General features: G+C 43.7%; 1 protein-coding gene across 1 annotated transcript in view; it reads right to left on the reverse strand.

Moving 5' to 3' along the window:
* LAMA3 (laminin subunit alpha 3) overlaps positions 1-25,973 on the reverse strand; it is a 249,647-nt gene that overhangs the window by 123,816 nt on the left and 99,858 nt on the right. Inside the window, exons 13-20 of the mRNA XM_028523555.2 lie at positions 16,045-16,182; positions 10,682-10,728; positions 9,656-9,755; positions 8,935-8,987; positions 8,607-8,712; positions 7,788-7,887; positions 4,709-4,865; positions 2,394-2,526 (exon numbers count right to left, since the gene is read on the reverse strand). Coding sequence (XP_028379356.1) covers positions 2,394-2,526; positions 4,709-4,865; positions 7,788-7,887; positions 8,607-8,712; positions 8,935-8,987; positions 9,656-9,755; positions 10,682-10,728; positions 16,045-16,182 — 834 coding nt within the window. The remainder of the gene's footprint in view (positions 1-2,393; positions 2,527-4,708; positions 4,866-7,787; positions 7,888-8,606; positions 8,713-8,934; positions 8,988-9,655; positions 9,756-10,681; positions 10,729-16,044; positions 16,183-25,973) is intronic.

Consider the following 25,973-nt stretch of genomic DNA (forward strand, 5'->3'; position numbering starts at 1 on the left):
AGATAAACACAGTAAACACTCAATATCACAAGCAGTTGAATGAATGAAAATGAAAATAGGGACCTTGTATAATTTTTGCCTATCGAGGAGGAGAGTCCTTCAGTGGCAACAGGCCATGGTGAGCACGCAGCCAGCAGTGTGGCAACACTCAGGTAGAAGGGGAAGTGCTACCACTATTCTTAAAACCATTTTAACAATTTCAAAGCTCTTAAAAACTTTCTTACCAATCAGCCCAATGATTCCACTCCTAAAATCTATCCTGTGGAAGTGTTTTAAAAAGTAGATAGAAACTTACAGGTGAAGATTGTCACCACTGCATGACAGTAAATAGAAAAAGAAGTGGCAACGCACTCAGTATCTAACAATGGAGGAAAGAAAGTCACTTAAGGTGTAACTGTTAGGTGGGATAATACAGGGCTATTCAGTGATGTGGGGGAAGTTTATGAAGCAGGATAAAAAACTGGAGATCGAGTATGATCTCAGGTAAGTTTAAAAAACAGGCATGAGAAAAGCACCTGGTAGGAAATGTACCAAATATCACAGATGGTTTCCTTGATTGGAGGGGGGTAGGGTGGTATTTACTTCTGTAGTCTCTAAGTATTCAATATATTACATTTGATATTACATTATTTTTCCTTATTTTACATTATTTTGTTTATATGTAATTCAAAATTTTTAATTTCTATTGGAGAACATGAATTCATTTTGAAAATTTTCAAAAAAGGATCCAAAATGTTTTCTTCTGCATTAAACAAATAAAGGACCAGCCCTGGCCAGGTAGCTTAGTTGGTTAGAGCATCATCCAGATACACCAAGGTTGCGGGTTCAAGCCCCAGTCAGGGTACACACAATAATCAACCAGTGAATGCATAGATAAGTGAAACAACAAGTCAATGTTTCTCTCTGTCTGTCTCTCTTTCTCTCTCTTCCTTCCCCTCTCTCTAAAAATCAATAAATTAAAAATAAAAAACAAATAAACCTTCTGTAGAAGGTTCAGAAACAAACAAAACTGTTGTATCTGAGTCCAGTGAGACTTTTTCTTCAGGAGAAATGCTTATTCCAAGCCCTTGTATTCACTCTCCTGTTCTACTAACATAGGCCCACTATGTATCAGGCCTAGAACTAGGTTCCAGAGATAAGGCAGTGAACATAGCATTGACTTTGCATCTCCACAGGGGACAGGGGAGGTGAAGGGCTACCGATCAGAAAACAGAAGAACACGGTACAGTGTGGACAGTGGTAATCGGCAGAAGGGACAGGTTACCACAGGAATACATACCTGGGGCTCCTGACTCAGACATGGGGGCTCAGGAAGGGTGTTCCAGGAGAAAACGAACCAAAATATATTCCAACTGTCCGAGTTAACAGAGGGAAAATTGCTGATGAAATTGCCATGTCGGAAGCAGTGGGGTCTATTGAAAAGAGTCTGGGATCTGGAAACTGAGACTTATCTACTAAGTCCAGCCGAGTGCTTAGGCACTTTACCTACCACACCTCTCAGCCCTGTCTCCTCTTCAACCCTCTTTAGTTCACAAGCTCTTATCATGCAGGGAAATGATTGTCAAATCCTCTGTAAATGATAAAGCAAGCCTGCTAGGTCCCCCAGTTGGTTACCAGTGAACCAACCTCTAGCCTCAGGAGCTCGGCTGACACAATTTGGAAGTGTCATTTCTTCTCCCAAGTCTGAATCTGCTTTGGATGCTAAACACAGATACAGAGACTTCTACCCTGAATTAGATTTCCATTGGCCCATTTGGTTACTGTGTAGGATTCCTCCTGCTTCCTGGAATCTTCTCCCAGGACAGGCAGAAGCCCTAACCCCTCACAGACATGACTGCCAGGCCTCCTCTCGGATGGGACGGTGGTGAGGTCTGCCCGCAGACAGCCCTTCCCTTCAGCCCTCGGCACCCTTGGCACCCTCGGCCCTGAATGAGGTCAGTGTGCTCCTCTCTGGAGCACTCATGGGCTTCATCTTAAAATTCCTATCCCCAAACATTTCCTTGAACTAACTTTGGTGTGCCCAAAACAATGGGAGAATCTAGACCAGGGAGCCCAAGTCTTGCAAACACCACCACAAAGGTGACACCCGCTTTACCACGAATGAGTTATAGATGAGCTCTGCCCAGTGGTGACATGTAATCCATGGAGTCCAGCCAAGGTTATTATACTGATTTAAAATGAGAGTGAATGATATATTTAAGAGCAAAATGTGAATAAGCAGAATGTTTAGGAATCGAAAAGGTCGCACAGGACAGGGCACCTAGAGCCCTGTTCTAATCAGACCACGAACCTGGCGTAACGTTTGCTCCAGAGGTGACTTTGTGAAAACTGGAGAAAATGTTTCACTAGTTAATCATTTCTTAATGAAAAAAGAGACTTGAAAATCTACCAACCTGTCTTAGCCCAGGATGGGTAAATAGTTAGATGGCCAGCTACCGCTTCAGTCCCAGGGTTAACATATCTCAAAATAACACGAAACGAAGAGAGACTGGACTTCCCCACATTCATTGTGATCCTTACTTCATTCTGAAAAATACCAAAACCCGTAAAGTACAGAAGAGACAACCAGTTAAAAGAAATGCTGGCCCAACAGTGCCGTTATTCAAGTTTCACCACTGGGCTTACAGTGTACACACAGACAAATACACACACATTCGCACCCACTCAACAAGCACCAGGGAACCAGCTCTGTGGAAGATGGAATCAAGCAGGCCTAACAATAAATTAAAATCACTTACAATTACAGTTACAGTGAAAATGCACTCCCTCAGCAACTGAGATCCTCTTTTGACCTTTTTGGAATCAGGCAGACAGAGCAGAACATAGATGGACTAGTTAGATGGAAAGCCACAGTGACAGAGGCAACCACCAGCCGCTGGGAGAAAGAAAAAGGTGGAAGGAAGAAAGGGACACATATAATTTACCACCACCACCCTCATAGAGAGACCACTCCAGGGTCCACTTCACATACAAAAATTCTAAGTGGTCACAGAAATCATTGGCTAAGGAAAGGTTACAGATCCCAAACACATTAGTGAAGAAATCTGAATGTGCCTAAATATGCTCACTAAGTCACATGACATTTATCTCAATCCCCCTCCGAGAAGAACAGGGGCTTCTTAGACTGCTGTGTGGGAGGCGGCCCTGTTGTTCACTAGTCCTAGTATATCCACAAAGGTCTGCAAGAGCTGCTGAGCCCATCATGTTGAAGGAAAAAGTAGATTATTGTAAGTCCGAACTACAGACTACGTGTTCAAATCCAGCTTTCTACGGTCCAAGGAAAGGTCATGAAACTTGGAAATTTCCCAGTCAGTGGTTCTTTTGGTTTCTCCCCTGGCTCCTTTGGTTAAAATGCAGGAGATGCTGTTACAAGGTATCTGTGACATAAAAGACGGAATGGGTAGCATCCCTTGTCCTGGGAGCTGGAGCTGCAGACGAACCACACTGAGGACCTCTAGCTGGCCCTCTCAGTTTGGCTAATTTCATAATTAAATAGTAGTTCCAAGTAACAAAATAAAAATGCAAAAATGAATTGGGAACAGTGTAAAGTTAGTAGTGATTTGAGGAATACCAAGGTCCTCTAACTAAAATTACTTAGAGAATTCATCACTAAAAAGTCACTCTTTAGTGTTAACCAACTAGTCTTTCAAAATCTAGACACCTGTGGGGAGGTGCTGTACATATTAGGTTCTTAGTCATTCACATCCTGTTATGACTCAGTGGAATCCACTGCTTTTTTTCTGAGTAATGATGTAAGAGCAGGGAACCGACTGAAGAAACTGAACTGCCGTATCTGGGAAGGAGAACACAGTGAGGGGTCCTATGATCCTCAGGACTGCTTGGATCCTCCAGATGGGGAGTTTGGGCCAGGCAAGAGCAGTGTTAGTTAGCATCAGTGGGGGCTGATGGGCCCAGCTTCTCTAAGAGCAAGTGAGAAACAGCAAGGATGGTTCTGGATCCGCAAGGACATGGGGTCGCCATGGTCATGAGATTGCCTCTTTTGTTCTGAATTTCTCCACTGAGAAACAGCTTCAGAGACCCACGTCAAAGAGACGTTCTGAGAACAAAAATACTTCAATGACTGTATGGACATTTTTCATGATAAATATTAAGTTCTAAAAGTAAAGTGTAAATTGCTTACTTATTCCAATACAAAGCCAAGAGAGATGCATAGAGCAGAGAAGAATGAAGGAAAGGAGAAATGTAGGAAGGAAAAATTAAATAACGCTGACTAAAACTCCTCATTTTTCTTAGTTTCTATTTAGATATAGTAATTCAGAGTTTTAAAAAGTAAAAACTAAAATCATTGGCCAAAAATTAGCAACAGAAGCTTTATTGGAATTATTTAAGTCAACTTATTTTTATTTTCCACAAATGGCCTAAAGAAAAAAATGTCCCTTGTGTTAAAATATGGCCTAATTTTGTTTGGAAAATTTCTTGTAAAAGTATCCAGAGATAAGCACCATTTTTTTAATCCCCTCATTTTCTTATTTGGTAACCAAATTAAAGTAACAAGAAACTGTGAAAGTGATATGTATGTTTATCAGTTAGAATCCACCCTTACCCCAAACCCCATTTATAGACTTTTTTCCCAGGAGAAGAATAATCCTGGACTCACTGTGGGGACATGCACCCTTTGGGGAGGCCCACTGAGAGCGCGGTGGGTAGGGGCACAGACTGCCCTGCCTCTTTCCTCCTGTCCACCAACCTGTAGAGAGGTCATCTGGGCATATCCCCGCCAGCTAAACTCAGGAAACTCCAGGGCATCGTAGCCGAATCGAAGCTCTCTCCCATTAGGTGTAGTGCCCTCTTCAATCTCATACTTCATGTGATGCAAATCCGGGAAATAGTAGTTGTTTTCAGGTCTTTCATAAATAAAAAGTAAACACAGGTACAGCAAGTTGGGTCCATTGATAATCTGAATATCCTTCAATCCCAGTAGCTACTGCTAAAAGAACTCCCACCAAACTGACAGAGTGCATTACACAAGGGAATTGACAGAGGTCCACAGCTTTTTCTCTAAACTATTGCTTTCGCTTATGCGAATGTTCACAGAAAGCATAGGCCGCACCTACTCATTCCAGGCAGAAAAATGAGGTAGCACAACCCCTGGTGGCAGCATCCTTCAGAACATTCTCAACTCGGGCATCTCTCCATTGCCAACAACTTGGCAAAGTCAAATTAGGTAATTTACTCTATATCCATTCACTCACTAACACAGTCATGCTCACTCACTACACAAACATCACTGTCTATGTGTCAGGAAGTGTTGCTAAGCACTACAGATACAATAGTGAACACAACATAAAATATTTTATATGCTAAGTTTACAGATTAGATTCACTTATATTTATATATAATTTTGATCATTGGAATGACTTTTCTAGGCTTTGTTTTCTCTTAAATTATATGCCTATAAATGGATTCCTTTCAAGAGCCCAATAATGGCAATCACAGAGAAGGATCTAAAATACTCCAACACTTGTGTGACATTTTTAAATTCAAACTAATTACTTGAATGACACATTTTGGCAATTCAGTCACAAACTAATCACACTTCGTGGATTTAAAGCCATAAGGATCATTTAGTAAAAGGAAATAAAAGGGCCTGCTCCCATATTGGAAGTAGAATTAGGAATGCTTACAATTTTTCTGGAGGTAATTTACAAAGATCCTGAAAAATGTTTACACCCCTTGACTTAGTAAGTCTACTTCCAGGAATATATCTAAAGAATGACTTTATATACAGTGGTCAAAGAAGGAACATAAAAGAATATTTATAGTAGTGAAAACTTGGAAACAACGTCAATGTTGTTTTGTACAAAAATGTAAAATAATTATGAAAGAATTAATTATGAAATATCATGTAACCAGTAATATCTTTGAAGATTAGTTATAGTGGAAAATGTTCATCATATCACATGACTTAATACAAATTATGTAAAAAATATAATACTAATTTTTATTCATAGAAACTATAAAAATAGACAAAGATAATAAAAGAGGTCCTCTCTGGGTGGTGGAATGGAGATTGTTCCTTGACTGTTTGCTTTCAGGTACTTGCAAAAATTTTACAGTGAACATACAGGGTGGGCTTATACTTGTTCAAATGAAAATTACACAGTAATTAATAACTAACAATACAAGAATAAACTATGTTCTGCATACTCACAACTGTAGACCTACTTTTGCCACAACCTGTATGTTACATTTTCTATCATAAAGCTATTTAGAAAAAAAATGAATGTAAATGCTTCCTAACCTTGTAAGAAAAACTAAAAATGCTCAGGTAATATAAACGTTAGAGAGGCACTTAGGACAAAAGGACACAGACTTACCGACCTAGAGGCAAGGTGGTACGGTGTCTATGTTGCTGGTTTGTTACCCTTTTATTTCAGATATCATTTACCACTAAATCAAAGGGCATGTTCTAAATTTTATATATAGGTATAGGCTGTAACGTAAAACATCAGTATGTTTGCTTCAAGGTGAACAGTGTCATTCCCATTCACTTGCATTATTTTGACCCAAAAATTAGCCAGTCATCTACATAGCTGGAAGGAGAAAAAGCTTAAGCTGGTTCAGCAGGAGACAAGCTCGCTTTATAAACATGAGGCTGGAAAGAGGTAAAGCATGGGTGGAAAATGTTTCTGAACCTATTTACAAAGCTCCCCTGGACCATCGTGAGCCAGCTAGTCTGCAGGAAAACAAATCTCCAGATGTACCCTCCTTCTCATAGCTTTTATTATGCAACCCAGCAGTGACTGCCACTTGGAAAGGTACAGCAGAGGTAATGCAGTCAATGATGTTGCAATAACTGTGTCAGGGGAACACTGTAATGTAGATGATTGTCTAACCACTATGCTGTGCACCTGAAACCAATACAAAATAATACTGAATGTAAACTGTAATTGGAAAAACATAAAAGAAATGCCTGAAGAAAGCACAGCTGGGCTGCTCTGACTTCAGAATTCAAATGCTGGAAATAAGAAAGGAAAGGGCAGGCACCACACTAAACACACACAATTTATCTTAACTGCCTGAAAGATTTATTATGTGTTGAAAATGCAGAAATATTGAAGGTGCTTGAGATTTTGAAGTCATTGAATTTCATGGCTTTTCCAGTGTTTGATTAAAAGTCAGAATATTAAAATTAGTTTTTTCCCCCCTGAGGGAAAATTACAGATGGGCATGATTTCAAATATGTATATAAATCGCTGCCCTACTTGCTATAGTGCTTCTGGGGCTCAGTCTCCACTTCGCTCCCCTCCTCCTTCAGTTCATTTTAACTGGCTTCTGTGTGAGATGAAAGGCTTTTCCCACTTCTGAGGTTTTCTGACCCCTCACCCTGCCACGTGCAGCATGCCTGGCCTCTCCGGGCCCTCCCTCATGGGTCCCAAGGGAGAAGCAGGACACGACTCTCCTTGGTGCAGGGGCCCACCGTCTGCTGGGCTCCTCCATGCTCTGACTTCTACATGCAGGCTCAGCCATGGGACCCCACCATGTGTGTCCCACTCTAGCTGCTCCCACCTGACTTTTTGTACCTGTGGGAACTTCCTAGTGAAGCTGCTCCATGACCTATAAAGTGGAACAGTTTTTCTGGGCCACCTTACCTCCTGCTTTAATTGGACTCACTGACAAGTGTCCACATTTCAAATGACAGTACAGGTTCCACTGCCCTTGGTCCTCAGGACCGTGTCTCTCCTCCCGAGCATGGTCAGCACAGACAGGACTCTGGGAGAGTCTCGCACCAAGTCAGTGTGGGGAGAGACCTCCCGCAGACTCACCGCTGGCATGCCGTGCCCACGACGTGTTCTCGGCACTGGCACACTCCGGAGGGCCTGCTGCACATGGGGGAGACTGCCCCACCAATGTCGCACTGACACCCTGAAAGCCAGGAAACAGCATGGTTACTCGTCAAAGCATGTCCCTGCTGGATGCTTCCCCTGCCTCCAGGAGGAGTGGAAATCGGTAAGCCCACGGTCGCTGGGCCTTCTTTCCCCTGCTGTGTTATATCTGTCAGGTGTTTGAAATACATTTGAACCTCCCCAAATGAGATGGCAGGATTCCCCAAAAGCCCACCACCAAGTTGGAGGTGACTTGTAGGCCAGCTCCAACACGGTTGTCCAAAGTTAGGGACAGTAGCCGAGGAGCTAAAAAGGAGTTAGCAACAGTGTTGTTATAAACAGTGTGTGCTAACAGGAGGCTTGGGACAGACATGAGCAGCTTTATGGAGACCTGCTCCCATAGCTTTATTGTTTAAAACAGTATAATCTCTAAAAATCTGGTGTAAGCTGATTTGATAATACAAAATATAGCTTTAAAATAACCAAGAATTGATGTTATTTACAATGACTCCCCCACCCCAATTATTTTTTCTTAATAATTAAACCCACAGTGTGCTGGCGGAAGAGAAGTGGAAGCAACTTCATTTGCAATCACTAATCATGTCAGCTGAAAGTCCGGCCCAATGTCCTGGACAAAATGTTTGAATCCGGTCCCCTCAGAAGGTCTGTATGGAGACAATGGATCCACGCTAGAGGTCATCCTGGCAAACTTTGTCCATCAGCACTTTTGCTTCACTCAGGACCCACCAACGTATTTACCTTGACACCCAAAGTAATTGCTCTTGTCCAAAGCAAAATATCCGTCTTCACATGTGTCACAGGAATCGCCACCAACATGGGACTTGCAGTGACAGTCACCATCTCGCTGCAAAATGAGCCAGATGACAAAATTGGATTAAGGTTACAGAGTTTGCTAAGCTTCAAGATTTAAAACTGGCTCACTGTGCAAAATGAAGCCAGGATCTAAAAACATCCAAAAAGATGACCACACATAGTACAATTACAGAGGCATTAATATTAAGACCCTCCCTCAGAAACTCCACAATCAATTGCTACTGGTACCCTATGAAAAAGTGGCTCATGTTACCTGCCCACACTCTCCGATTCCGCTCACTGTTCCCGCCACATGGCACTGGCATTCTGTGAAGATAAGAGAGCATCCCTGGACCTTGGTCACATAAAGGACAGTTTCCCAGCACTGGGAACACGCCGCACCTGCGACACTACACGGGCAGTCACTTCCTAGCATGCTTCCGCAGAAGGTAGTTTGCACTGCTGAAGCAGAACAGCCAGAGCAATACTAGCACCTATGAGGAGTAATGGCTGGTTTACGACCATAGTCACTCAAAAGTGCACCACCATGGGATTCTTAAATGATTCTAATGTCAAGGTCATTGCTGATATGTTTACATGAAAATTTACTGTATTTAAGGATATTCTCTCCCTTAGCCACTGTCAGTTTGATGTTTTTGATTCCTATCCTGGCTTTGGTCTATGCATAAGATGAAAATAAAATTAAACTAGAAAGAGTGGATTATAAAAACAAGCCAATAAAAACCATTTATCAAGTAGCTGCTGCCTTCCTGAAGACCACAATGCATATGGAAACAGGATATAAATCTCTTGCTAAAACTTTGAAAATGACAGAAGTTCTGCCAAAGGGGGAGAAAAACATCAAAACATTTATACAAAATTTCAGACAAACTGAACTTATTAAACAAATAGCTCTTTTGTGGGTTAAGTCACTGAATGGAGAAACTTACAAGGAAGCTCCAGCATAGTAAATTATTATGTACAAGAAACTTTACCTGAACATCCGGTGGGGTTTTCTTTGGCCAGATTCCAATATAATGGCTTACAGATATTGCAGGTAGGACTTTCAACATGAAGCTTGCACTGGCAATACCCCTTTAAAAGAAAATCAAACCAAGATTTGACCTCTCAGAATTAAGATATGTTTTCAAACATGTGTTCTGAACAAAGCTTGTCACAGAAATATATTTTGATGATGAAAAGTAAATTAAGTGTATTCAAGGGGAACAAAAGTACTGGATTGATTTCAACAGTCCGCCGCTTACTGCTCTGGTTTTATTATTCATCTATTTGGTATACACATAATCCATATTTCTGGTTAAAACAAAATTGGAAAGTACAGAAAAAAATTAAAAAATCACTGTGATTTACAACACTGTTATTGTTGATTTTGTTACAGCCTGGACCACATAGGAAAATACCTGAAAATAGTTAACATGTGAGGATCAGTAGAAAAGTATGTTTATCTGAAAGTCATGTGATGCCTAGCAGTCGAGCCTCATTGAAACACCAAAGGACTCACAGGGAGGATGCAGAACCTCTCTCCCCTGTGCCCCAGGTGTGGTGACCCTGCATCCCCAGGCCCAGGGGCTAAAAAGACAGATAATTTCTAAAGTGCTTAGCAAATGAATCTTGGAGTAATATTAAATAATTACAATTACTCTGTACACAGACAGCTTTATTTACCATGAAATTAGCCTCAATTTTCTTAATTTTAATAATGTTTTTCAGGCTAATGTGTTGGGCTCCACGGTGGCAACACCTTCAGAGTAACCAACAATAACAGTTAAAACCTAGGATTCTAGAATTCAAACTTTAAACAAACCATATTCTTTTGTTTTTGAAAAAGATCACAATATCACATATGCATCTTGAAAATGAGCAACAACCTCTTTAAGCAATTTGGCCTCAGGCCTTACTTCAGTTTCCTTTTAATTTCAGGAAGCTCCCAAATGTGTTAGTCTTGCAAAAGTATCAGAAGAATAATTAGAATTGCAACCTTTTAATAATTCTGTACTTACCAAACTGGAATCAAGGGTACCGGCTAGGTCACAGGAACTGCTGGAGCCTGTACATAATCCAGAAATGTGTTAAACATCTGGGGTGTTAACACTTATTTGTTTGTCTCTTTGTCTTCATGTTTTGAGTTTTAAAAGTTTTACTTGTTGTTGAACTTTAAACACTTTTTTTCATCAATCCTCATTTGAGGTTGTGTTTATTGATTTCAGAGAAAGAGAGAAACATGGATCGGTTGCCTCCCAGACACACCTCAACCTGGGATTGAACCTGCAGCCTAGGTAAGTGCCCCAACTGGTACCAAACCTGCAAACTTTGGGTGTATGGGAGGACATGACAACCACCTGAGTCACCCAGCCAGGCAGGCAAGTTTTACGTGTCTTTAAAAATAGACTCCCGGCCAAGATGGAGGCGTAGGTAGACACTGTGCCTCCTTGTACAACCAAGATAGGGACAACAAGAATTTAGAAACAGAATAACAAGCAGAACTGACAGAAAATTGAACTGTATGGAAGTCGGACAACCAAGGAGTTAAAATAGACACTTCAGACCGGTAGGAGGAGCAGAGTCAAGCCGCTGGGCGGAGAAAGGTCTTGGAACCAAGAGCATTGGGACTGGCATAACTGCAACAGGCGGACCCTGGGCATGCAAGCAGAAGCTGGCAGACCCCAGCCGAGGAGTGGCAACAAGCAGACGCAGCAAAGTGGCGATTGTGAAGCAAGGCACTGCACACAAGGCAGCTGGCTGACCAGGCAGTCCCAGGGTCCCAGTGCCCGGGAAATAGAGCCTCAGGGCACTGATTAAAAACACCTGGGGGGGGAGGGGCGGTTGAGGTGCAGGGAGAGACACCCAGCCTCACAGGACAGGTCGTTGGAAAGACCCATGGGGTGCACAAGCCCACCCACACAGGAATTAGCACCAGAAAGGCCCAGTTTGTTTGGGGGAAACAGCGGAAGGGATTGAAATCTGATGGAAAGCAGAGCAAGCATCACTGTTCCCTCTCAGACCCTGCCCCCACATACAGCATCACAACCCAGCTACCCGGGTGCCCCGCCCTGGTGAACACCTAAGGCTCCGCCCCCATGTGTAACAGGTGTGACAAAAAAAAAAAAAGATGGTTCAAACAGAAGAACAAATGAAAGCCCTACAACCAGTACTTTTAAGCAACTGAGAGGTAGCCAACCTATCAGATGCACAATTCAAAACACTGGTGATCAGGATGCTCACAGAGCTGGTTGACTTTGGTCACAAATTAGATGAAAAAATGAAGGCTACAATAAGTGAAATGAAGAAAAATGCACAGGGAACCAATAGTGATGGGAAGAAAACTGGGACTAAAATCAATGAAGTAGACCAGAAGGAAGAAAGAAACAACCACACAGAAAAGAATGAAGAAATAAGAATTCAAAAAAACGAGGAGAGGCTTAGGAACCTCTGGTACATCTTTAAACATTCCAACATCTGAATTATAGGGGTACCAGAAGGAGAAGAGGAGAGCAACAAGTGGAAAACTTATCTGAACAAATAATAAAGGAGAACTTCCCCAACCTGGCAAAGGAAGTAGATTTCCAAGAAGTCCAGGAAGCTCAGAGAGTCCCAAAGAAGTTGGACCCAAGGAGGAACACACCAAGGCACATCATAATTACATTAGCCAAGGTAAAAATGAAGGAGAGAATCCTAGAAGCAGCAAGAGATAAGGAGACAATAACCTCCAAAGGAGTTCCCATCAGACTGTCAGCTGATTTCTCAAAAGAGACCTTATAGGCAAGAAGGGGCTAGAAAGAAGTATTCCAAGTCATGAAAGTCAAGGACTTCCATCCAAGATTGCTCTAGCCAGCAAAGCTTTCATTTAGAATGGAAAAGCAGATAAAGTACTTCTCAGATAAGGTCAAGTTAAAGGAGTTCATCATCACCAAGCCCTTATTTTATGAAATGTTAAAGAGACTTATCTAAGAAAAGAAGATTTTAAAAAACCATGTATAGTAAAAGGATAGCAAACTCACAATTATTAACAACCACACCTAAAGCAAAACCAAAAGAAACTAAGCAAACAACTAGAACAGGAACAGAACCACAGAAATGGAGATCACATGGAGGGTTAGCAACAGGGCAGTGGGAGGAGGAGAGAGGGGGAAGAAGTATGGAGAATAAGTAGCATAGATGATAGGTAGGAAGTAGACAGGGGAGGGCAAGAGTAATATGGGAAATGTAGAAGCTAAAGAACTTATGACACATGGACATGAACTAAAGGGGGGGAATGTGGGTAGGAGAGGGTGTGCAGGGTGGAGGGGAATGAAGGGGGAGTAATGGAACAATTGTAATAGCATAATCAATAAAATATATTTTTAAAAAATAAAAAATAAAAATAGTGCATCGACATTTATATTTTTTGATATATGGGTGACAAGGAGGACATTGCATGTAACTCAGAAAAAGACTCCCCAAATAACCTTTATGGTCTTAATTCCTAAATCACCCCCTTTACCACTGAACAACTCTAATCCCTTCCCACTACTAAAAGTTCATTTTTTAAATTTTACTTTTGATTACAGTTTACATTCAATATTATTTTGTATTGATTTCAGGTATACAGTATAGTGGTTAGACACTCATATACTTTACAAAATACCCCCCCAACATTCCCAGTACCCACCCAGCACCACACACAGTTATCACAATATCATTGACTATATTCTCTATGCTGCACTTTATATCTTATGACTGTTTTATAACTACGACTTTGTGCTTCTCAGTACCCTTTACCTTTTGCACCCAGTGCCTTCCACCCTTGGCTACCATCCATCTGTTCTCTGTTTCTATGACTCTGTTTCTATTTTGTTTGTTCATTTATATTGTTCTTTAGATTCCACATGTAAGTGAAATCATAAGGTATTTGTCTTTCTCTGACTGACTTGTTTTACTTATCATAATACCCTCTAGGTCTATCCAGGGTTTTGCATGTGACAAGATTTTCTTATTTTTTATGGCCAAGTAATATTCCATTGTACATATGCACCACAACTTCTTTATCCATTTTCTACTGATGGGTATTTGCATTCTGTCCATATCTTGGCTATTGTAAATAATGCTGCAATGAACCTAGGGTTCAAAAAACCCTGAATAGCTGCACCAATCTTGATAAAGTAGAACAAGGCTGAAGATATCATCCTACATGATATCAAACTATACTACAAGTCTATACTTATCAAAACAACATGGTACTGGCATATGAATGGGCATGTAGATCAATGAAACAGAATAGAGCCTAGAAATAAAACTATGACTATATTATCAATTAACACTTGACAAATGAGGCAAGAACATGCAATGGGATAAAGACAGTCTCTTCAATAAATAGTGTTGGAAAAATTGGACCAATAAATGCAAAAAATAAAACTAGCCTACCTTCTTATACCATATACAAGAATAAACTCAAAATGAACTAAGAGTTAAATATAAGGCTTGACACCATAAAACTCCTGAAAGAAAACATGAGCACTACAATCTTTGATACTTCTTGTAGCAATACATTCTTCTATCTCCTTGGACAACAGAAACAGAAGAAAAAATAAATAAATGGGGCTACGTCAAACTAAAAAGTTTTTGCACAGCAAAGGAAATAGCCAACAAAATGAAAAGACAACCTACTTAATGGGAGAAGATATTCACCAGTAATACATCAGATAAGGGTTAATATCCAAAATTTATAAAAGTTCATTTCTAACTGGTGACATAGGAAGAGACTGGGGGAGAAAAAATAATAAAATTTTGAGCATCTTTAACATTGTCCAGAAGAGGGCAATATTGTACTGAGGCTTTTTAACTGTCCAATTAAAAAGTTCCAGAATCTGTTAAGCACATTTTTTAGTTAACCAAAACCTAAGTCTCTAAGTATCACACAATTCCCTTGTTCCTCACCTGTTCTACAATTATTTCTAAAAATAGTTTGTTTTGCTGCTTTAGTCAGTATAATATTACGAGTCCAGTATAATCTCTCTTCAATCAGTTGGGAGCTTACAGTCTCTCAGTCTATTATATAGCATCAGAAGGCCTGGCTGCTATGGCTCAGTGGATTGGGGGCCAGCCTGTGAACCAAAAACTCAATTTTTCTCTCTCTTCCTTTTTTCCTCCCTCCTTTTCTTTTCTCCTCACCTTCTTCTGTAATAGTCAATACAACCTTCTCACTCTTTGCAGTTTTCTAGCTTCGGTTCCTCCCCATCTGACCAATGTTGCTGCCTAGCCCTGAAGAAATCGTCCCAGCTGCCCAGCCCCAGTGCCTGCTGACACACACTTCCCAGAGCACCCCCTTCCACTCCGGGCCCCAGACAGCCTCGCCCGCTGGGTACCTTCAGGCCTTCTCAAAGGCAAGCAGCGCCCTATGACGGCTGGCTACAATTTCCACCAGAAAAAACCCCCGTCTCTTGAGGATTTTGGTGAGTAAGGTTCTAGAGTCCAGTTTGAGCCATGGCCCTGTCTTCAGATGTCTTTGAATGCAGAGCTCCAAGCACTGTCAGGAGCCAGAAGGGGTCTGAGAAAACCACGTCCTCTTGATGGGAAGTCTAATTCGGCTGTTCACAAACACTTTTCAACTGCCTTCTGAAAGCCACAGTCAGGAGCTACTTACACCTGGAGGCTGCGAGCACCTGGAGCACAGTGAGATTGTATCTCATGTCCGTGGAGCATAGTATGCCCCATAAGATGGAGCATCTTATGTCTGTGACCTGGACCCCAGAGCACGCAGACTCTCAATCTCTCATCAATTGAGGAATGAATACCGAAAACTCACAGCAATGTTTCCTCCTTGGCTCACTCTTTCCAAACCAAATAGACTCTGGTTCACCCCAGCCCCCTGCTCCTCACACCCGTGCTGACGTGTGATGACAGAGTTCCCCAGGAGGCCAGTGGTGGGCAAAGAGAGAGGGGCAGAAACCCAGCAGAGGTCCTGCTCAGCCTGCCCACAAGAGGACCTGTTGGAGCACCCTTGGGGTGTTACAAAGCAGCCAGCATCAGTGCCACAGCTCGGACCCCAGGAGAAGCTGGGATGCCTTGGGAAAGGGGGAAAGGAATGCTGGGCTTCTCTAAAAGGGGTCATCTTCATCACACAGAGAATTAACATGTGAATCAAGAAACACAAATTTATAACACATGGGAATGTTTTAAACTTTAGGAATCAATCATTTTTTGATGACCTAGAGAATGTATATCTGAAAATGCATTTGCATTTTCGATAACCAAGCAGATTAGTGTCAAACATAGATGCGACCGGTGCTGGGTCTGTGGGATTTGCATGCTTCTCTGTGAGGCTGTCTGCACACCCTTCAGAGAGGACCCCTGCCCACCCCCGGCAACATTCAGACGTCTTCCCTACCTTGGCAGTGGGGGAAATCATAGGCTCCTGAGAGACACCTGTCACACTGCCGTCCTGTGATCCCCGGCTTGCATTCGCACTGTCCAGTCACTGGGTTGCAGGGCGTCCGGTAGGAGCCAAGGGCTGAACACTGGCAGGCTGGATGAAAAGACCTCCGTCAGACACAGGGTGGTGGGGTAGGACCTGGATAAGAATGGGGGTGGGGCTGGAAAGACCCAAATGCAAGTTCTAGCTTCACCACTTAGTAGACCTGGAACCTGAAACAATCTGGCCAAATGCCCTAAGCCTCAGTTTCATCTTCCTTAAGTGGGAATAGTCCTAGTGCCTACTTGACAGCATTAAACAAGATCATACCTAAAAGAACTGGGACAACGTCTGTCTCATAGTGAGCACTCAATGATGCGCATGAGTTTTGATTTTGCTGTTGTCAACTTCATATTCAGCAAGATTGCTGGTTGTGGATGAGGGTTGGCAAATGCCTCCTGCATGTAGTAACTGGTGCTCGTCAGAGAAGGAAGAAGGGAACAACCGATGGGGGTGTGACTCACTGGAGGGGACACATTAATTCCACACCCCACCAGGGATCAAGTGTAAACCATTCCAATCCAGATCAGCCTCTTACTGTCCCCCCTTTTTTCCCTGTCCACCTCTCTCCACACCTGATTTCTTAAGGTCTAGTGTGGTTGAATAATCACAGGAAAAGTGACACAGGCAGGGTTGGGAATGGATGGGAAAGGCATCCCAGTTTCCTCACTCCCACCTCGAGAAGGGGAACTAGACATATGTGGATGGAGAGAACAGACTCTGGCTGTTCCGCTCTCTGCTCCCTTTGCCCTGGGTTGGGCTCCTGCCAGTCTATGCAGCTAACCCCCGACAGGGCTGCAGTTACTCAGCTTCACTCCCATTCGCACTGCAAGGACCCTGCTCCTTCCTGCAGAGGGGAGAGCGGGGAACATGGCCCACTGATTTCCTGAGCGGGACGGTTTCCCATCTTAAGAACAGGAAGGAACTGAGAGATTGCCTTGTTGATTTCTACTGTTACATAATGAAGTTCAGAAACTAAGTGACAGTTCCAAAGTCACCAATTAGTCTGTAGCTATGGGTTTTAGTCTCTGGGGCAGGCGCATCTGGATTCAAGTACCAGCTCTGCCACTTAGCTGTGCAATCATGAGCAAGCAGCTCAGCCCCCCTAAGCCTCAGTTTCTTCTTCTGTAAACTGGAGCTGATGACAGTACCATGCCACAAGGTCATTAGAGAATCACCAGTTTCAAGGCATGAAAAGCACTGAGCATGGAGCTTGGTGTAAAGGAAGTGCTCAGTACATGTTCACTCTTGTTACCATCGTTACTGTGACCACTCAGTGCCCGGTGCTTGGGGAGATGCTCCGTGCATGACCTCAGGCTGCATTAATGGGATCAGTGGGTTAGTATACCTGACTTCCAAATTCATATTCAGGGCATGCAGTCAAAAAAACCCCACAAAAAACCACAACCTTGTTTGCCAGGTTTCAAAGACTCCACACCTGTTGAGGTCTTGGGGAAGAAAAGAAAGGTTCACGAGGTAAACTGTACATTCCGGTGATTTATTTGCAAGTGTCTTCAGGGTGTGTCCAGCCCCACGTCACCAAGCCTGGGAGCCCAGAGCTCCTCTGGCGATGAGACCAGGCCACTTTCCCTCTCTTTGACGGGGCTTGGCCCAGACTCCCCAGTTTTCTCATTTGCCAATCACCTGGGACTTCAGTGGACTAGGCGTCTCACTCAGAGAGGCACAGTTACGTAGTGGCAGGCCCATTTACCACCACGCCACCCTATTTTCTATTCATCCCTCCAGCAGACTTGGATTAAATGCGTACTGTTCATCAGCGCCATGGTTAGGTGTTGGGGTGGAGGTAAGTATGAAAAGCACACATCCCTGATCTCAGAGACCTAAAAATCCAGAAGAGGGGTTAGAGAATTATTGACACTGTATGATGCAACCTCCCCACCCCTCCCCACACCAAGACACTATAAGGGAGATGAGGAAAGTCGGCCGGCCCTTGGCAGACAGCAGCACAGGCCTCAGATCTCCTGCTGCCGTCTGGGTCAGTGTTCTCTCATGGCTCCACGCTCCACCAGGCCTGTGCTTACCAGGGGACAGTTTACCAAGGAAATGTTCTTGGATGGTTAATTTTAGGTGTTAATTGCCTGGGCTACGGGGACTCCAATGGTTGGCCAACATCAGTCTAGATGTTATTGTAAAGGTGTTTTGTTTAAAGATGTGATTAACATTTAAATCAGCTGACCTTGAGTAAAGCCCATTACCCTCCACCACATGGGTGGGCCTCATCCAATCAGTTGAAGGCAAGAAGAAGTTAGAAGAAAAGATTGAGGTCCCAATCTTTTGCCTTGGGACTGCCTTGGGACTCAAGTGGCAACATCACCTTTCCCCTGGATCTGTAGCCGGCTGGTCTGCTTGCAGGCTTTGGACTTCCAGCTCCCACAGTCATGTGAGCCAATTCCTTAAAGTAACTCTGTATTGTGCACTCAGAGATACACACACTCACACACATCCTATTGGTTCTGCTTTTTCTTGAGAAGCCTGACTAACACAGGCTCTGTCTGCTGTTTCTGCCCTGAAGGAAAGTGAATGCAGAGAGAAAAGCACTCACTGGGCAGGGCAGAGCAGAGCTACAGAGACCCGGAGCACCATGATGGCAGCTCTGGCCAGAACAATGTGGGTGCCATCTACATTAACCCCTAGGGCCTCAGGAGTTGTCTGGGAAGCCTCAGGAGATGCAGTTACGCTCCACAACTGGAAACAAAGACCCAGGCTTAAATGCAGGTTCATTGCTCTAAACTGTGAATTGCTCAATCTGGCATCGCCCTCCTCACTTCAACCCATCTGTCAGTGAGAGCTGCCAAACCCCAAACCTAAACCCCAATGCTGGCAGCCCTTTTCTCACTCTTGGAAATACTATAAGGCTTTACAAATATTTTAACTCTGCTCTTTGTTTTGGTTCAAGCCCTTTGAAGTTTCTGGAGTATTTTACTTCTCATCTACTCAATTGTTTCTGATCTAAGATATTTTTATTCCCCAAAAGTACTTGAAAATAATGATGAAAAGGTCCATGGTGTCAGGGAGCTTGTCTGTGCTGTTCCCCAATGTCTTCCAGCATCGAGCACAGTCCTGTTCCCTCATGCATGCCAAATGGATATTTGTTAAATGAAAGAATAAATAACAGTTGAAATCCTTCTACCAGTCCAGCCCATATAGCTTCTTTGTAGGTGTTCTCTCATTGAATCTTGCAATGCTGCTAGGAAATAAGTATTGCCATGAGTAACACCATTCTCTTCTCCATCCGTCAACAAGTGAATTACAAGGTAAACAGAGCTCCTCATTGTGTCAGGGATGCTCTGATTGCCCATGATTTTGGAGTGTGTCCTTCCATTGGGAAAGCAGGCAGGTACATTCTCCAGTCAAAGCCACAAAGCCAACAGTCAGTGTCATGATACTTAGCACCATCTACCTCTCTGGATAATGGACTGAGGGTAGATTCAATCTACAGAAAATCCTAAGGCTTCTTCCAACCAACCACCTCAATGTTCTCCTACATAAAAACTGAGTTAGAAAGTGAAGGGCCAGTTCGAGGCAAAACTGCACAGAATTTGGCTTCAGATGTCCCCCACACCCAGCTCTTCAGGTCTGATGTGTCTCCTCGGAAAGGCTGGGAGGGTTGTTCCGGGAGCTTCCCCAGCCAGGAGCCCTCCCAACAGCTCCATCTGCCATCAGCTGGTGCATTTGGCCTCTTCTCTGGGCTCTTTGTCTGATTCATGAGAATATGCTCACAGATAGGTTAATCTTGGGCTGGCAACATATTTATAGGAGTTTTCTAAGAAATGGCACATCACCACAACTCAAAGACCACAGCAAACTCTGACAGGGACAGTTCTGGGCCCTGGGTCAGGGGCTGATGTGGCTGATGTTTAGGGGCAGCTGCACTTTGCCCTCCTTCTGTTTCTAGTCATGGAGATCCCATTGTTCCCACCCTCAGAGCCTCTGTTCTAGCCAGCTGCACCAGTGGAGGTGCAAGGGAAGAAGGGGAGAAGAGGGAGGGGAAGAAAAAAGACAAAGGAGAGGAAGCCAGGAATGAGGGGTGAGGAGAAGGAAAAGACAGGGTGGCATGGGAAGGAGAAAAGGGAAGAGTCAACCCCCTGAATGACAAAGTTAACCTAGAGTCGCAGTTGCATTCCATGGTTGACAATAAAGAGCTGAACCAGACATCAACATAATTACAAATTACAGGTACATGTAGACGATTCTCCAATGTGGCCTCATATTTTACACCTATAAGAAAGTACAAAGCATGGGAGTGAGTCAAAATTAAAATGGCAGAATATGGCCTAGTGCTAAGAGAAGTCTGGAATAAATTAAGATAAAGCAAAACACGAATGCAGGACTGCAGCTGGCACGAACACTTAGAAAGGTTTTAAAATTCCTTTCCTAAAAAAAAATTCCTTTCCTCGAAGATTTTAAAAAATCTTTAAAGCAATACAGAGCAGAGCCATAAGAACATTTTTTTTTTTTTTGGCTAGAATATACTGAATCATGTGATGTAGCATTTGGAGTCATATTGATTTGACTCTAAAATTCAATAGCAATCCACTGCATCGAAAAAAGATCATAAACTAAAATGTTGGATCAGACCTTGATGCTAGATCAAGTTCAGATTTCAGTGAGTGTGAGCTTCAGCCACTAGCTTCAAAGCCACCCCCCAAAGAAACAACTTTAAATGATCACAAAAGCTGTTAGAGAAAGGCGAGAGCAAGAGAAGTGAGACCATCACAGATGGATGTTGGAGCATCCCACACTCCTCTGGAACCTGACAGTTCGAATTTGAACCAACAAACTGTGTGGTTATTCCTCCAACCATGCCAGGCGTAAGGCAGACTGTGTGTTTCTTGTAAAACTCAGAAAACAGCTCGAAGGTGGTGGGGGGCTTCCCCGAGGCTGGGTGTGCTTAGTGATGCCCACAAACACCAGACGTGAGGTGAACTGATGCCCACTGAATTCCAAAACCTGAACCATGCTTTCTCCCTCCTGCATCCACACTTTGGGTGGAGCTTAGGAACAGGTGGAAAGTGAAAGGGAGAAAGTAGGGTGCACAATGTACCTGCACTCTCTCTGCCCCACCCAGTGAGCCTTTCCCTCCACTTGAATGGAACCCAGCAGAGGCTGACCCCACACATTCACCCCAGGAGCTGAGAGTGCCGGCTGCCCCTCCTCTAGCCCCTCTTGCACTGCTGTGAGCACAGCTCCTCCCGCTCATGCTTCCTTGTTCCCTTGTCCACCTTCCGGCCAGAGAGGTCAGATGGCTTTGGGAGACCTTTGGAAGCAGAGGTCTAAACTAACTCTAACTAAAAATACAAATGAGATGATAAAGTCCTATTGTTTAAAAATCTGGACTCCAATCACTTAGCACTGGGAACAGTGCATGACCTGCATGCACAGCAACCAATTAAAGAGCTTCTCAGGCCAAGGGTCATCTCTTTAGGAAGAAAAATGCTACAGTTACATCTCAGAGGCGTTCCTCATCTCTCATAGGACTGGTCACTTTGGAGAACTAAACTTTTTCAGAATGCCGAGGATTTCACTGACATGCAGTTTTGCCGCTGCTTTTTGGTTGTGGCACCCTAATTTTGCCATGGGGGAACCGCTCTCCCCCTCGCTCCATCCACTCTGTTCAGACAATGCTGACTCCACTCTCTAGTTCCCGGATGTGGGGAGACTCAGGCTTGGCTGTCAGAGCACTGGATTCCAGGGCCCACGTTTGATTCAGGAGCATGTGATCCAACCACAGCCAGGACCACCTGGGAACTTAACCCTAACCGTAACCCTAACCCTAACTCCCTTCCGCTAGACTTGCACCTAGAAGGAGGACAGTATCAGGCTGCTGAAGCAGCCATAACAAAATAGTGCACACTGGTGGCTTCAGCAACAGGCGTTTATTTTCTCACAGTTGGAGAGGGGTTCGGAAGTCCCAGATAAGATACTGGCCAGTTCAGTTCCTAGTAAGAACTCTCTTCCTGGCTTTCTTCTGTGCCCTCACAAGGGAGCGAGAGAGCAATAGAGAGGTGGGAGGGGGAGGGAGGGAGCACAAAGCTACTTGGAAGGATAATCATAAGGACACTAATCCTGTCAGGTCACTGCTCATTTAACCTTAATTTCTTCCTTACTCCAAGTGCATTCACATTGAGAATCAGGACTTTTAACTTATGAATCTCAAGAAGGCATAATTCAGTCCATAGCAATGTATGCCTAAGAACTGTTGGCTATTTTTTTACCACCACCTGAGGCCTAAGAATAAAGCCAATGTATACGTGTATACAATATCAGAGTTAACAGTGGAGAAAAGCAGACTGACCACTCTCTTTTGAGCCTCTGGATCAATCTGTTCCTGAAATCAAACAAGCTGAACTGTTCCATTACATCCAATAAGTTATTTTTGCCTTAAACTAGTTTAGGTCATTTTCTGTCCCATGAATCTGTAGATCTTAACCAACTTTTTAACCACCAAAATGTTCTCTTTCAAAAAATAGTACCAAATACTTACCAAATAGTACTCTGACTGAAATGTACTATATACTTTCCTGCCTTCTGAAACAGGTATTTATCATTACAGAGCCATCATTACATGGCTCATTTACTTATTCTAATAGTGACTGCCTTCCCTATTAGCACCTTCTTGAGTTGGGCGGATTACTTGCCCTTCACTAAGGGGCCTCAGACTGCTGCCCTCCCTAACTTTCACGTCTGCTTGCCTATTCCCCCCTCACCGTACTGTCTTGCCTTGATAACTCCCCCTCCTTTCTCATTTTATGTTGCTATCTCTCCCTGGGTTTGGCTTGGAAAACACATAACCAAACTTAGTACAATTTTCTTTTTTTAAGGGAGCAATCTGAGAGTGGGCCTATGGGTTCGTTTAGTTGTAAAACACACATCTTTTCGGTGTGCTTTTCGACTTTACAGAGGCCAGAGGGACCGGGGGCTCTTACTGCTTGGTTCTCACTTCTGCCCAAGACACATGAGCCAGATACCCACATTCTAGCTCGGCAGAATGATAACACTCCTCAGTTTAAAGAAGTATAGCACACATTTACAAACGGGGAATTTTTTTTCTCTGAAAAAAAAATGGTTAAAGCTTGGGGTTTGTTATAGAAATCTGTGTTTAAATAAGCAGAGCATTCAAGATGGTCACAGTTCCTAGAAACCAATCAGCACCATGGCGTCCTTTTAAGGAAACTGTGGTAAATTAGGCCACGTGGGGATGCAATTGAGTGTTTTAGAACTAGCATATCGAACAAACTCCTGCTATAATCTGAATCCTATGGCCCTTTTCAACCTTATTCAGTGTGGGTGATTGTTCCCCTGCACCCTGATGGAACCTGCAGTAAATTCTAGGGCTTTGCAGCACACTCTTGGGGAAGAGAGCAATATAAACTCAGTACAAGGTCAAATCTCCCCTCCCCCAGCTCAGACCCGATTCCAGACAAAAGCCCCCAGTGGGAAGAGGTGGTGGTGGTGGTAAGGGAGTGGGTATCCTTTCTACACTGTCGGCTTCAACCTCACATTGTCCCAGAGTGAGGGTGGGGTGGGGTGGGGTGGAGGGCCCTGGAAGAAGAGAGAAGGGAAAAGATTGTCTTCTTGGACCAGCCCTGAAGACATCTGAAGCTGAGTCTCCTTCCGGGGTGCTCTCTCCTGCCACCCCCTGCCCCCAGTGACAGTTGCCTCTCTATTCCTGTTGCCCCTGTGACTTTCCTCAGCTCAGTTTCTCAGACCTGGGTAATAGAGTAACCAAGTCTTCTATTTTCTGTCTTCTGATGCTTTGTTATCTCAGGGGCCTTGCTGACTCCAGAGGGGCTGCCCCTTCCTGGGTTACCCCAGGTTCCGGAGTGCCCAGAGAGTGCACATTCCAAATGCAAACCAACCAGTTCAGATCCCACCTCCTTCCTCTACTGGCTCCCTCACTGGGGCCACTAACCCACTGGCCCTGATCATCCAGAGCCAAGTGCCAGACAACTAGGCACAACCCCTGGGCCCCAGCACCCACTAAATTATTCAGCTAGTCAGCCCTAAGCCTGCTCATGCTGCCTCGCCCATTCCTTCCTGCAGAAACCACAGCCCAGGCTCCTGCCCACAGTCCCTCTGTCTCCCTGGGCCCCCAGGGCCTGCTCCCTGCTCTTGGAAACTAGCAGCTTTCTCCTGATCTGTAGAGCCTTGCTGAACCTCAAATTTTCTATCAATATACTACCTTTTTAAAAGATTTTATTTATTTATTTTTAGAGAGAGGGGAGGGGAGAGAGAAAAGGAGGGTGAGAAACATCAATTGGTTCCACGTGCCCCAACTGGGGACCCACCCGCAACCTAGGCACGTGCCCTGACCTGGAATGTCAGTTTTATTGGGCAAGGTCTCCTGGTGCCTCTGGGGAGACAGCATCCAAGACACCCCACCCAGCCTCTCCCACAGCTGTGGAAACACCCATTCCCCAGGCCATGCTCAACACAGCAATGTCCTCCCAGCCCGGACACAGACAAGAGCCACCCAGTTCTCAGCCTTCCAGTTTTCTAAGCCGAAGCCTGGCCCCAGGCACCTCTGTCCTGCTTGAAGCAGGAAAGGTCTGAGGTGCAGGGTAAACACCCGCTCTCCTCGTGGGAAGGGTTGGCAGCACAGAGTGCCTCTCCCCCCTTCTCTAACCTTCCCCCATTACTTTGGGTGTGAACGTCTAGAGCGTTAAGAAACACGTCTCCCAGTATTTCCCTTGCTCTAGAATTTTCTATCATAGTTTAGGGCTAATTCTGCAATTTAAACATTTTTAAAAGGAGTGATACGGTAGTTTTAAAAACATTTCCTTTGAATTTGTTTTAAACATCAGAAAGGTTTTCTTTGATATTCATATGAAGAAGCTGAGAGGATTCTAATTTGAAAGACTGACCCCAAAGAAAAGGCAAATTATCACAGACATTTGCAAAATCCCAATTATCTTGTTAGTTCTGCCCCTCCTCCCTGCAAACAACCCCAAACTGAATTTACTTATCAAGTTCGAAGGTTTTAAAAAGGTAACTGGCTGCTGCTTCCAATTCCTAGGTAGCTGGTCACTAAGGTCACACTGGGTCCCCATGCCCTTGAGTCAGGGGTGTAAAGACAATGGGACAGTGGCTTGTATACCCCCCCTCCTTCTTGCTGGGTTGAAGGCAGCAGAGTAAAGACAAGATTAGGCTTGAAGATAAATCCAGGAATGCATCTCACACTAGTTCCTTGTCCTGCCCTAGCAATCACATGTAAAAATAAAACAGAGTGGTTTCTCACCTCTTGAACAGGTTTGAGAAGCAATTAGTCCTGTGTACATGTCATAGGACTATCTTCAGGCAAATTTAGGTTTATCAGGTTATTGCTGGAATTTACATATCAACAGTTTCCAGGGCAAAGAGAGATACTAAATGCACCCAAATGCTCCCTGACTTCAGGCTATAACTATTTGAAAGTCTGAAGCCACAAGGCCAAGCAGCAGAATAAAATAAAAGTGACAAACTTCTCAGAACCACAGACCAATTCCTCTAGATTGTTTAACACAGTAGCTGTCAAACTCTTTTTAGCCACACCCACACGGAGAAATACATTTTGTACTGCAGCTCAATAAACACATACATGCACACACAGAGGTGGAGGGAAAGGAGAGAGTGAAATAAGTATTTATAGCTATTTATAAAAAACCATGAATAAGAACTCCACAAAACATCTCTTTCCATCACTACTTGTGTTGCACCCTAATATTCTGTTCTATTTCACTTTAATGCTGGTCTATACCCACTAATTTATTGCCCCATCCAATACTGGAAGTGACCTGCAGTTTGTAAAACTTGGCGTGGAGGCAAGTGCTCAGGCTTTTTGATGT

This window comes from Phyllostomus discolor, chromosome 9 (genome assembly GCF_004126475.2).
Source record: "Phyllostomus discolor isolate MPI-MPIP mPhyDis1 chromosome 9, mPhyDis1.pri.v3, whole genome shotgun sequence".
Lineage (NCBI taxonomy): Eukaryota > Metazoa > Chordata > Mammalia > Chiroptera > Phyllostomidae > Phyllostomus > Phyllostomus discolor.